At 35.9% G+C, this 14,795-nt stretch overlaps 2 protein-coding genes across 2 annotated transcripts in view; one reads left to right on the forward strand and one right to left on the reverse strand.

The window, feature by feature from the left end:
• Hbs1 (translation elongation factor EF-1alpha (GTPase) HBS1) overlaps positions 1-14,795 on the forward strand; it is a 196,445-nt gene that overhangs the window by 39,332 nt on the left and 142,318 nt on the right. The window lies entirely within an intron of this gene.
• The window catches only part of Gudu (Armadillo repeat-containing protein gudu), a 118,519-nt gene that overhangs the window by 282 nt on the left and 103,442 nt on the right, over positions 1-14,795 (reverse strand). Inside the window, exons 8-9 of the mRNA XM_076763906.1 lie at positions 14,486-14,707; positions 68-183 (exon numbers count right to left, since the gene is read on the reverse strand). Coding sequence (XP_076620021.1) covers positions 68-183; positions 14,486-14,707 — 338 coding nt within the window. The remainder of the gene's footprint in view (positions 1-67; positions 184-14,485; positions 14,708-14,795) is intronic.

The following is a 14,795-nucleotide window of genomic DNA, read 5'->3' on the forward strand; positions in this document are numbered from 1 at the left end:
TATGATTAACAGATACTATGTGCACGTAAATAAATAACATCACATATACAATAACTGTGATACATACGTTTCTTTAAAGTGTAATTTTTCTGCTGTTAGTGTAAGTTTCCTAATATTTCGAATCGTAGATGCAGCGGCGATTTGAACTTCTGGATTGTCTGAACCAATTAAGCGTAACACATGCTACAAACGACACGTTTTTGATATTAATATGTGATTATTTAATAATTTTTTAAGTATGTTAACCAAACTAATTTGTATAAAACTCCGATAATGGTTCTATTTAATAATTTATAAAACCGTATGCAATTTTGTAAACATTAATATCACGTTACTATAAAAATATCAGCTTTATTTTCATTCGAATGATACAACGCAACGATCATTAATGTTTTCTATTAATTCAGGGAACTCAAAATCAAAAAGGTTCTTCAATATTCTTCATGTGAAAAAATTTTTGACAAACTCAATACAGTGGAGTTCCGATTATCTGGAATGTCCGAATAATTGACATATTTACCCCGATTATTCTTCCAATAAATGTTACAGATTATACTTCACACAAACAAAGAAGTTACTGTCGCATGCATACAGCATTGATGTCGATACTAATAAACGGTTGACGAATAAGCGAAGAAAGGGTATAGCCGAATAAAAGGGTCAAATGTGCCCTTAAACCAAAGGGTATAGGCGAATAAGGGGGGCAAATGTGCCCTTGAACAAAATTTGATATACGATGGATCCATCGATAGAGCATCAGAAAAAAACATTCTGTGCCAAATTTCAACCCTCTGTCTTGTTCGGAAGGGTATTTATAGGGTAAATTCGGATTAGCGAATTTGTGCCTATTTCCCCTATTTTATCGAGTACGAAAATTATGAAAAAAATCTGGTGCATTGTGGTTATCGAGATACGTGTTTGAGAATTTTTTCCGATTTTTCGATTCGAAATATTAGGCGTGAAAAATTAAAAACGCAAAAAAATGCAGAAAATTACCGATTTCGTATCGAAGCTTTCGAGACACTAGATTTATATAATTACTGTAAATGCATATTGACATTGGTTATGTCCCTGAATTTTTTCAGATTTTTTAGCAGGGTACGCCATAGTAGCAAAAATCAAAAACCGATTTTTTCGGCGTTTTTCTCGTGAAAAAGCAACTTATACAATGAACTTTTGTATTCCCTTTAATGGATAACTATATTCTATGGTTTTAAACAATTCTATGTTGAATAGAACGATGTATAGAATAGAAAAACAAAAATAAGTCACCACATTAAAAGTACTGTGCGCGTTATATTTAGAAGTATCAGCAGTATTTCCAAAAGGTGCGATGTTGTAGTGAATGAACCATAACGACAGATCTGCAAACCTAGAACAGCCGTACTGCTGTTGCTAAAATTATGGACATCCCGCATCGTACAGGGGATGCCCAAAACTTATAGAAATAAAAAACAAAATAATCAAAAAACGGGACCAGCAAGATAAACTAAAAAAAAAACGTCTCAAAAGCATAGAAAATCTGGTAGATCAGAGGATTTCTTTCAGCTCAATGGTCGCAGGTAACAACACCCCTCGCCAAAGTCAGGTAAACGACTCGACCCCTATCCAAACAAACCCCCAACAGACGATACACTAAACACTTATTCCCTGTTTGAAAAATTAGAAAAAACAATTACTAAAACAATAAACAGGCACATAAATAAAATATCTGATAAAATCCAATCAAACACAGACAAAATCAACATAAACCTTGAGATGTTCGATATAGACCTTTAGATAAATTCAACCGCGCAGTAAACGGTAAAACTCAAATCAAAACCTTAAAGGTTATTGTAATAAACGTAAACTATTATATCTAACGAAAGATGAACCACACTAAACGACTTCATAGAATCACAAAACCTGGACATAACATTGTTATGCGAAACAAAACTAAACGCAAGCCACAAACTCTATTTTAAAGATTATAATCTAATCAGAAACGACAGACCTAACTCCAATCAGGTGGGAGGAACTGCCATACTGGTTAGAAACGACATAAAATTCAAAGTTGTCAACGTAGGCGCAAAACAAAATTCCAGCCTAGAATCCACAATAATAGAAACAAACTTACCGGGCAACATAAAATTCTTTTTCATTGCTGCTTATGTAGCAGCAGGCCACAATAAAGAATTCATTCAAGACTTCAACAGCCTTTTCGCGAAAATACATCTAGACAGCATAAGCAATTATTGTACTATGTTCTAGCAGGTGACCTAAACGTCAAACATACCTCCTGGGGCAACAACATAAACAACGTAAGGGATATTTGCCTCCATTCATGGCATCAAAGAAACCAAATAACTTATAAATTAGATTTACGTAGCACGGACACCACCTCTTTTCCAAGATGCCATTCTTATCTAGATTTATGCCTCGCAGATAATAGACTAACATTTCAAAACTTAATTTCTGATAAAATGAAATGCATAGATTACGATAGTGATCACAAAGCGCAAAAAATGCAAATCACCATAAACCAACTCCCACTCCCTTGCTTCGACAAAAGCTCACCAGTCGAAAAAATTAATTTCTACAAAGCAAATTGGAACAAATACAGACAAATGCTACAGGACTCCTCCCCCAACCTAGACATACCTAACAACAGAAACCTATCAATCCAGGAAATAGACTCGCTCTTAGACTCACTAAACGAAAACATAACCAAAGCAATGGACCACGCTGTTCCCCTTTATAACTTTAACATAAACTCCACCGACCAATATATATTACACCCCTCATCAAAACTTACGTACCGAAAAAAGGGAACATTCCTAGCAAACGGTCCGTTCACCAATCGGGGTGAGTTATACGTCATTTGATTCGTCTAATTCAGTACATTATTGATATGCATTTCATTATCTGCGGAAATTCGTTATTTTTTTATAAACTTGTCGTAAAGTTACAGTAAAAAGTAAGGTTAAGTACATTTTTTGACAGGTTCACAGGCAGAAACAAGTGACTATCGTTGCTATGTTCATGTTACAAATTATAAATGATTGATCTAATTTGATAATGCTACATTGTCAAATGGGAATTTGTAGAACGTGTATGCATAAAAATCATTTTTTTATGCATAGACTTTTCATGAGTCGATCAGGTAGACAGTATGTGCAGCAACAATTACTTCCCCCCCTCCCCCACCCCCATATAACCCAGACCTACTCAGACAGTACTTATAGTTAGACAGTACATGCAGCAATAGTAAAAAATGTTGCCATCCCCCTCTGACACTGATTATGGGTAGACAATATAATAAATTACAATTGTATGTAGTGCGTTGATTTAACTTTTTTTTATTATTAAATTTTATTATTGTCTAGATCTGGTATATTTTCATTTTCTACAGAGTCAAAAGAAATTTCAGAAATTTCTTTTAATATTTGATTAAATAAATCATCCTTCCCCTGCTTGTAAGATTTGTAAAATACATAATGGCTTAAATACCCGATGAAATTATCTTTTTTGCTGAAAATAGAAAATATTTATGGTATTATATGTTACAAAAAACGTGTGAAATTGCAAATATTAACCGACAATATTCAGGCAAAAAATGTTTACTATGCCTCCATGTAGTTTCAATTGTGTTTGTATGAGTGCCTGTTTTTGGGTCTTTAAAATGTAAACTATGGTTTACGGTGAGGTGTTTATACCCATCTTTTTTTTTTAAAGATCCCATTACTGATGCTTACACGAATTAAATTGAAACCACTTGGAGGCATACCACACATTTTTTAATCTTTTTTATAACATATAATACTATCAATATTTTATATTTTCAATAAGAGCAACTTCATTGGATACCTGAGCCATTATGTATTTAGTAAATGTACCTAATAGGAAGATGGTGATTTATTCAATGAGATATTAGTAGAAATAGCAGAAATTTCATTCAATAAATGTTTAACAAATTAGCATTTGACTACTTGGCATTTTGAACACAGTAACGACAGGCACTTGTTTCCACTTGTGAACCTATCAAAATATACTTAACCTTACTTTTTAAAATAAACTTACTTTGTAAAAATATCGAATTTCCGCAGATAATGAAATGCATATCAATAATGTACTGAATTAGACGAATCGAATGACGTATAACTCACCCCGATCGGTGAACGGGCCGTTTGCTAGGAATATATCGAGAAATCCTAAGCGCTCACTTCTAAACAGTGCACACTCAAAATGATAACATGGGCAAAGAACAACTCTCGTATATTGTTTCGGCCACGAAGCACTATGTCCACTTGCTATGTATTGCGCGGACAGTGCGTATGACAACAGCCCCTTGTTGTGTTCCCTTAACCGTAAGCTCGAAGGACCACTCAACTGATGTTTGGGAAAATACCGATAACCTTGAAGCCCGTTGCTCTTTTTAGTTGCACAACAATATTTCTAAACTTGCGGAGAGTCGAATCGAGGTTGTAAGGCTCGATCAAACGAATCTAAACCGAAAATTTAGTGTTATCCTTAATCTAAGCTCGGCTTCCCCTACCAAGGTGACGAAAATGCGTAGCGTTAACCGGTGGTAGGATTGGTCAAGCCAATCCTCAAAGTCGTCACCTTGACAGGGCGTTTTTTACCCTTTGCAACATTCCCGCCCACCCTGCTGTCCAGTGTCCAGATACACCATGCAAGAGTGAGCGAGAACGTTGCCCTTTTTATAAATAATTTGGGGAAAGCCAGAGCCCCCAGGACCCCGGTGGCCTATTCTCTAACTGCGTATCATTGATACGTACTTTTCGTCTGTCACAGTGTTTTGTCACGACTTCTATTGTCAATGTATTTTCCGTTTGTTGACTTGACATTTTGTTTACTATTTCATCACAGAGTCCAACGTTTGAATTTAAGCGTTTTCCAAATGAATTGTTAAAAAAGCATGCTATTCTACAATATAATCCGACTATTTTTATAACGCGCTATTTTTGAATAGTTGCTGTCGTAATTATGTATTAATGATACGCAGTTAGAGAATAGAACCTGCTCCATAATTGTTTTTGTGTATATTTTAGGTGAAAGTATTTTTTAAATATTTTAAATAGATTTTCGTTGCCATATAGTTGAAAATTGAAAAAATACATACTTAATAAAATAAAAAAAAGATATGCTTCAAATGGGGTGCAAATCAGCGTCGGAAAATTTGCAGCGTATCCACAGTCAAACATTCTACTCACTACACCATTTCTTTTTTTTTTGTTAAAGCCTTATGAGATATATATAAATAAATAAAACAATTTAACAACGAATCCTTAAACGTATAGAAATAGGAAAAACATGGCTTAAAGAACATAAATTCTTACAGACTAAAAACTCTATTTGAGTACGCGTCGTCTTCGGTGTGGATTTCATGTATTGCACTTAATGCCGTTTAATAAACTTAACTAAAGTAAGTAAAGGGACTTAATCTATTACGCCTAAGTTTAGCATAGAAAAGGCATACTAAAAACTATACTAGAGTGACAAGAAGAGGGAGAATAAAGGGATAGAGAGGGGGATGACCTTGGGTTAATGTGTAGGAGGTAAAGTGGGTGAAAGGGGGATAGATACTGGTTTAATTAGTTTAACCATCAGTATTTGCGTACATTTTTTCGATGTTTATCTTTTATGTCTATGGATGAGAGTCTATAGATGAATTTAAGACTTTCATCGTTTACATTGATGCTTTTATCATATAGCAGTTTCTTATTTGACGTTTTTCTATTAATGTGGTAGATTAGAGGGACGTTATTTTCATTTTGGATGAAGCCCTTTTCGACCATGTAGATAAACGATTCTGGTGGGGTGTAGCCTGTATGTCTGGTTTTTGTGAAATATTGTGAGTTGGGGTAGAGTGTATGTGATATTAGTGAGTTGGATATGATTCTGTTTATTTTTGACCAGTGGTCTCTAATTAGTTTTAAAATAAATAAATCTATTCGAACTATTTTTGCCTCCTCATAGAGTTTGTAGTTGCTGATGTATTTTGTGTAATTAGATTTGGTTGATCTGTGTTTTCCTATGCAGACCCTTAAGCATTTTCTTTCGAATAGTCTAATTTTTTCCATGGTACTGGAGCTGATGTTATACCATATTTGACATCCATATGTTAAAATGGGCCTGATTAGCAGTTTGTAACAGAGAATTTTCACTTGTTTGTTCAGGTCTTTAGAGTAAAATAATCTTTTATGGATAATGAAGGCTTTCTGTGCTTTTTTTAGCTGTATGCTTATGTGTTGTGTATAGTTTAATTTGAAGTCTATGTTGATACTGTTGCGACGTATTGAAGATGCATCGTTGCGACAACGTGAAGGCTGCTCCGTGTTGTGTATAGTTTAATTTGAAGTCTATGTTGATACCAAGGTAGCGAACTACCTTTTTGTGGGGCACTTTAATATTTGGGTTGTTTGTTACGTGTAAGGAAAAGTGTTTTGAGTGTACTTTTACATCTGAGTTTGCGTCTGAGTTTCTTAATATATTGTTGTGCCGGGGCGGGGCGTTTTTCCAGTAACTCATATTAACACAACAAAAATTCAACGTAACACAACTGTTAACACAAACTATGAACTTTATTGACAATGCTTTCAATACGTTCGTTCGCCACGAGATCTATCGTAGTTTTTTTCTTCAAATCGTTGCCGGTTTCTCAGCAATCCGGAAAGCACGGGATCTCGCATCCGCTCGTTCGTAGGGGCAGCTTCACATCGTTGCGGAACAGCCTTCACGTTGCCGCAACGATGCATCTTCAATCCGTCGCAACAATATGTATATGGTCTGAACAAGATTGTTTCGCATTTCAGTGCGTTAATTTTTAGTTTCCATGTTTGGAAATAATTCTGGATTTTATTAAAAAGTTGTTGTTAGTCTGTTTTTATTGTTGAAAGTTTGTTATCTTTTGTGTAAATTAATAGGTCGTCCGCGAAAGCTATTGCACATTTATTGCTACCATCGTTAAGGTCATACATATGTAAAAGGTCGCTAGTGTAAATGTTGAGTAGTGTAGGGGAGTTGACCGTTCCTTGTTGCAAACCGTTTTTTATTGGAAAGAATTTTGAGGATTTGTTATCCGCTTCGGATACGACAAAGTGCTTGTCGTGGAGCATGTGCTAAATCATTTTTATTAGTTGCCTAGGGAATTGTTTTTTTATTAATTTATAAAATAATCCGTCTAGCCAAACCGTGTTGGAAGCCTTTTCGAGATCTATAAAACAGGCGCCAACGCAGTCGCCTGCATTTCTGGCCCAGCAAATGTCTGAAGTAAATTTGGTCAATGCGTGGACGGTGGAGTGTTTATAACGAAATCCGAATTGATATTCTGGGATTATTTTTTTCTCGAAACAGTGACTATTAATGACGTTGGAGATGATTGTCTCAAAAACTTTACTAATGTTTGGGAGCAGACTTATGGGTCTGTAGTTTGATGAGTCACTGTCTTCTTTACCTTTTCTTTTTTATTGTTATTAGTTTAGCTGTCTTCCAGATTTGAGGGAAGTAGAGTCAATTAAGGCAGTTGTTAAATATTATTGTGTAGTAGGTAATATATTGCTGTGGTAGTTGTTTTAGCGCTATATTTGGAATTTTGTCGAAACTAGAGGTGTTTAAATAACGTGTTAATTCGTTGTTTGAAAACGTCGGTTAAACCGTCGCGTGATCGATAGAAAAAGCAGGACATTTCTTATACGGTTATTCTCAGTTTACGCGACATTCCAGAGCCTTCTCTGCGGCGTAATATGTTTCGAGCAATACCGTGTAGAAAAACTACAAACTTACTTTCGACACAAATCACGCGATCGGCCTAGTAACGGTTCCCAGAGAACAGGTGTTACTACACCGAAATTACAGAGGGGATACAAAATTAGTAAGAGACAGACAGCTTAAACCAGACAGCGCCACGAAACGAAAATTTCCCTTCTCTCGTGGCCACGGTTAAGCAGGTATGTCACGGAAACACTTGCTACCTGGTTCTCGACGAGTGCGGATCTCCTGAGCCGACCTCGTCAATCTGTCGGAATCGATACATACGATTAATTAGATTCGTCTAATACGATCGTGGATCCACTTAACCGAAACGGTACAAAACAGAGACTGCTGCGGATTCGAAAGAATCACGCCAAGTCGAATTTCGTACCCTACGGTTTTGTGAGAATATCTCGATTTTCGCGGTAAATGAACCATAGGAACGGGAAAATTTACTCGATAATTTGAGTAATTTTCACAACCCGCCATCGGTGGCTGAATATAATCAGATTACACTTAAACAGTGCTTGATTATCGCCACCGTTGTGACGGACAAACACGTATTGCTGAAATCAGTGGTCGTGTTTGAGAACCGAGAGAATTTCTTGATTCTCTGTTTGGCTATTGCACGGTTCAAAACCCCAACCTATAGGGAGCCTTCGTTGCAAAATCCCTGGGTTGGGTTCGTCGTTTTCCAGGGTCGAAACAAAAGTTTGAGATAACACCCGATAGGAGCCTTATTGGTATTCCCTGGGTAAATATCTCGGCTGGTTTCGACCTGCTCGAGCGTGGGTTCCAGATCGTCAGTGGGTACGGACACTCGACGTAGAACTACGTTCAAAGGGCACCGTGGTGTTAGAACCTTAATAATCAGTCGCTTCTGCGCAGTTAAGGCTCTGCATCACACCGGTCCCGTACGGACCAGGGAACGGCGAGGGACCGCGGAGTTGACAACCTCCACTTGTTGTCCTCTCCTGCAAAACCCAAGCCTGCAGCAGTGGGAAGATCGAGATTAGAATCTCGTCTTCCCCATCTGCAATTCAACGTTTCCAAAATCTGAAACGTTGAAATATTTTACAGTCCACGAACCCGGCTGCGTATCGCTGTGGTGAAAATTCCCGCTCCAGTTTACAATAAACGGAGTAAGGAGCGAGTGGATTAAAGCGAGTCCGACAACGCGACGAGCGTTGTCCTTTATTAACAGCTGGATTTCGGTCTCTTTTGTTACAGAAGACCGAGACGAGAGCCGTAAGGGCAAGACGCCCAGTATTTTTCTTTTCCTTTTTCTTCGTTTGTTCCTATAAATTTTCTTTATTTTTGAATTTTCATTTAAATAAACGGCCTAGTCCCTTGGACTAGGCGAAAGAAAATTATCAATTGTACATTCACTTTCCCCCATATTTCCAATCCCTCGTGATCCGGACCATATTTCGTTAAAGGGTACGAGACAAGGTTTTATCATAACCTTTGCACGAACTCGTACCTATTTTAACAAGAGGATTTTTTGTTATTTAATTTTCGGAAAGTAGTATTTAATTTATCAAAGGATGTGAAGTAATTAGGTGGCGTTATGAGTTCGTTTGGGTTGTCTGATTGTATTTTCCTGTGAAAAGTTACAAATGGTGTTGTTATTTGATCTATCGGTTACTATTTCTGCTTTTAGTGTGTCTATTTTAAGTTTAATGATATTCGAGAGTTGTTCTTTGCCCATGTTGTCATTTTGAGTGTGCACTGATTGGAAGTGAGTTCCTAGAATGTTTAATTTCTCTATTGGATTGTTAATAATGTAGTTGTCATTGTTGTCTTTTTCTAGTGTGGAAGTGTCGATATTCGCTTCTTGAATGATGTGTTCTGAGTTACTAGGGATTTTTAATGTGTCTGTGCCGCTAACATTTTTTGGTTTAAAAATACTATTTATTTTTGGGAAGAGATCTTTTGGTTTGTCTATAGATATGCTAGATATCTTTTTTTTCCAGTGATTATTCACTGATTCTTAGAAGGCCAGCTTTATTTTTTGTCTGGTGTTTTTTTAGGAGCTTTTTTAAAGTTTTAAGGAGGTTTTTTGCTTCGTCGGTGATGTAGTTCCTTTTAGAGAGGTTATTTATCTAGTAGTTTTTTTCGGTACGTAAGTCTTTGATGGGGGGTGTAATATATTTGTCAGTGGAGTTTATGTTAAAGTTATAAAGGGGAGCAGCATGGTTGTCTCACTGTCGCATCTTTTGGAAATACTGCTGATACTTCTGAATATAACGCGCATAACACCTTTAATTTGGTTATTTATTTCTGTTTTTCTATTCTATACATCGTTCTATTCAACATAGAATTGTTTAAAACCATAAAATATAGTTATCCATTAAAGGGAATACAAAAGTTCATTGTATAAGTTGCTTTTTCACGAGAAAAACGCCGAAAAAATCGGTTTTTGATTTTTGCTACTATGGCGTACCCTGCTAAAAAATCTGAAAAAATTCAGGGACATAACCAATGTCAATATGCATTTACAGTAATTATATAAATCTAGTGTCTCGAAAGCTTCGATACGAAATCGGTAATTTTCTGCATTTTTTTGCGTTTTTAATTTTTCACGCCTAATATTTCGAATCGAAAAATCGGAAAAAATTCTCAAACACGTATCTCGATAACCACAATGCACCAGATTTTTTTCATAATTTTCGTACTCGATAAAATAGGGGAAATAGGCACAAATTCGCTAATCCGAATTTACCCTATAAATACCCTTCCGAACAAGACAGAGGGTTGAAATTTGGCACAGAATGTTTTTTTCTGATGCTCTATCGATGTCAAATCGTATGTCAAATTTTGTTCAAGGGCATACTTGACCCCCTTATTCGGCTATACCCTTTTCTCTTATAATATTTAAATACTTGTGTTTGTCTATAATATCCTCAAGAAAAATAAGTTTTCCTGCTGCTCTGCTCGATGTAGAGGTATTAAAGAATCGTACATAAGTGAAACAAATAGAAAAAGACGTTTAACTTTCGCAAAAGATATGGATTGGAAAGAAGAGTTATGGTGGAACGATGTCATTTTCGTTGATGTATCTTATCGAGATCGGATGGTCGATAAGTACATGGTATAGCGTAAGCGTTATACAGCTTTAAATCCGAAAAATTTACGAGGCACTGTTAAGCACAGCGGAGGAAACGTTATTTTCGGCACACACAAGTATTTAAATATTTTAAAAGAAAATTTAACACTGAGTGCAATCAGTATGGGCATTGAAAGAAGCTCCTACCAAAACAATGATCCCAAACATAAAGTTCGGATTGTACAAGAGTACTGTATGATTGTCTGAAAGTTCTGCATCTTTCTCCTCAGTTCTCAGACCTTAACCCTATAAAGAATCTATGGGATAATTTAAACAGAAGAATGAGAACAACACCGATAAAGAATAAGGAAAACCTAAAAATGAGTTTGCGAGACAAGTGGAAGAAAAGAAATGTACAATATCTTAAAAAAATTATATTTAGTATGCCGAAACGTTTGAAACATGTGATAAAACAAAATGATTACGCTACTAACTGTAAGTATTAAAAGTTAAATTTTAGTTTCTGAAGTATTAATTATTTATAGTGTCCGAATATTTTTGTAACTCAAAAGATGACTGTGATCTCACTTCATTTATAATATTATTATATATACATCAAGTTAGTTAAATATGTTGCACATATTTGTGTGGTACAATAAATATTCTATCGAAAGAAACAAGTTCGATAGCGACAAGAAACGAGTTCATTTCCTCTATAATTGACAAAGATATAAACCATTAAAATCAAGTATACCTTAGTGTCCGAATATTTGTGAGATTCACTGTATTTATTAAAGGGAATACAACAATTTAAAGTGTAAGTTATTTTTCCACGCGAAAAACGTCGAAAAAATCGGTTTTTGATTTTTTTAATTATATAAATCTAGTGTCTCGAAAGTTTTAATACGAAATCCGTATCATTTTGCGTTTTTAATTTTTCACGCCTAGAATTTGCAATCGAAAAATCGGAAAAATTCTTGAAGACATATTTTACGTAATTTTCAAACTCAATTAAATACGGAAAATAGACACAATTTTGATAATCCGAGTTTTCTCTGTAACTACCATTCTGAACATGATAGAGGGTTGAAAGTTGGCACAGAATTAATTTTGATTTTGATGGTCTATCAATGGATCTATGGTGAGTCAAATTCGGCTCAAGGGTACATTTGGTCCCCTTATTTGGCGATATCCTTTGAAATAGTTTGGTGAAAATAAATTTTTCACCTATATGATTTAACGTGAAATCGCTCGTATGTTTTCCTGTAACGCTTTTTGTGCTGTTATGGATGACACGAATTCGAGTTGGAACTTCTTTTTCGATAGGTAGAATACAATTTCGAAAATTCTTTCGGCTAATCTTCGTGGTTATATGTATATTTGGTTGGTCCTCATTTTTCGAACCCCAAATTTTTTACTCCAATCTATAAAAAAATAGTGTGTAAAATAGTTGGGCTCGACCCGATAACGGAAAAGGAAGCGCTCGGGATCCTACATTTTACATGCAAAATTCCATAAACGTAGCTCCGTTGCTACTTCAAGGGCTGTATCAGAGTTGTTTAGTTACTTAGAGGTGTTTTTGTTTTATACTTTTATTGGTAATAAATGTCTCTATTAGTGCATCTATTGTAAATAATAATTATGATAAAGAACTACAGATGGTAAAAAAATTAAAGGTGGTAAATGATATAGCAAAGGGGCTGATAAATCAATGGAAAAATATAATAAATTAATAACGAAAAACGAGGATCAAAAACGATGATGTATTATAATTTAGAATAATAGATACATCAAACAATGATGTATTACAATTTAGAATAAAAAATAGAGGATTTGCGATGTACGTATCAATGAGATACATCCTTAGGTATTTTAATAATCTTGAAATTTTTAAATAATCTTATTGATTACTCCAATGAAATTAATCGATTAATGTCCAATTATGGACGGTACAGCTTTCATTCCGTTAAAAAATAATAAAATTTCTGTAATTTCATTTTCTGTTTCACTTCCTCTTGTGTTCATTTCTAAATCTGTTGGCAACGTTGCGAGGAGACAAAGAAATAGTAATAGGGCTCTAGAGCTCCGGAGAAACGGGCCGAAAATATACATTAGGTGGAAGGTCTACTCGCATACCTCGTCTGTGGTAATAACTTCGCAGGCTAATCGACTGTCAAAACCGAACTGTATTACTGACAGCGTCCAACAGACTCGTCTTTAACGGAGAATGTCTTACGGACTCTGGCTTATAACTAAGACTTATACATGTTCTTACCCAAAAGAAAGAAAAAAAAAGGGAGAGAAAAGAGAGGGAGAGGGCAGAAAGATCGAAATATGAAACTGGAAAATATTTAGTGAAGAGAAAGTTTAGCGCGGGCGAAAGAAGGTAATAAAAGTGAAGAGGCCCGCCGGACCCAACTCGAAACGGTCTGAGGTCCAATGTTTTACAGGATGACCAAGCTCACACGAGATCCTGGGAAAATGGAAAAACAGAAAGCTTAAAAGTTACCTTTGCACGCATTCCATTCACACAATGACAAGTGTGTAGTGGCGATACAATGGCAATCACAATACTATTGAATACCTCGCACCCGTTTGGTTATCCAGACGGTAGGGGAGGTGAACTTCTACGTGGCATGTCCCCAGGTGGCGGATAGAGGCAGCCACTGGAATGGGATGCGCGGATGGGGTCATCAGCCTGTGAGGGCTGGTGACTGCATCCTCGCATGGCATCTCGGAGGTCGAAACGAAAGCTCCCGCAGATCAAACATTAGTATGAATGTGTGTGTGAATGAGTCTGAATAGGCCTGAAAAGGCAAGGCGCGGCGGGATACTCTTTGATGTCTCACTACAGTTCCCGGTCCCTTGTCAGGTGCCTGAGGATAGTCACCGCGGGTTTTTAGCCGGTAAGAGTCCGGCACTACCCGGGGGCTCCCCCTCCGGGATGGAGAGACATGTAAGAGACAAAAGTATTCGTACACTTTTGTCCTGGTGAATTGTTACGATCGTGTAAATTTTATATCATTATAAGTTATACAGTAATACAATTAAATTTTGTTTGTATATATTTATTAATGTTAGTGTTCATGTATGATACATAATCAGATTTAGATAAATATAATAATAAATCAGAAAATATTCCTGTTTTTATTTCGATATAATAAGCATACGCATATTTTGGTCTCTCACTGTATACATATGTATAATCGAATGCTGATTTCCTGCGGTAGTGGTATTAAAAGATATAAATAAATACCAGAAATAGATACAAGAATTAAGAAAGTAATTAAATATGTGAATAACTTTGTTACATGATTTGGAGGAATGATGGAGATGCGTTTAAGGGATTTTGTATGTTAAACCATGGGGTCCCGGGGGTTCCTATTTTCGTTATCGGATCAAGTCCATCTTTTGCACGCATTACTTTTTTATGGATTCGAACCATTTCAGGAGGTGAAAGTAAAAAAATTGTGCAAAAAGTTTGTCGTCCTCTATAACTAAGGACCACCCTATATACATATATACATATATACATATGTATATGGAGAAACAGCGCATGCTCGTAAGACTCGGGCTTGAACATTCAGGGGTTGAAACCCAATTATTATGTGTTTTCTTTTATTTCTCCATGAAACAAACGAAAGTTTACAATTTATCATAATGGAAAAATGAAAATTATCGTACTTTTATTATTCCAGAAGTATGCATGGTGATGCAGTTTGTGGGATCTTTACTTAAATGATACGCTGCTATACAAACTCCTCTGAGGACATCTTTATTTTTACTGGTCATATAAGTTACGAAAGGCGCGACTGCGTTTAGTTGGCCAAATTTGTAATTATTCTGTCCCCACTCGCTGCAATAAGCTATGGCCAATGTCAAATTTGCACGCAAGCTCTCATCATCCTGGAAAAATGAAATGTTAAATGACCAAGACATTTATGATTAGTTACTTGAATTAAAATACTTAATAATAAAGCATATAATAAATTGT

The sequence above is a fragment of the Colletes latitarsis genome, chromosome 4 (assembly GCF_051014445.1).
Source record: "Colletes latitarsis isolate SP2378_abdomen chromosome 4, iyColLati1, whole genome shotgun sequence".
Lineage (NCBI taxonomy): Eukaryota > Metazoa > Arthropoda > Insecta > Hymenoptera > Colletidae > Colletes > Colletes latitarsis.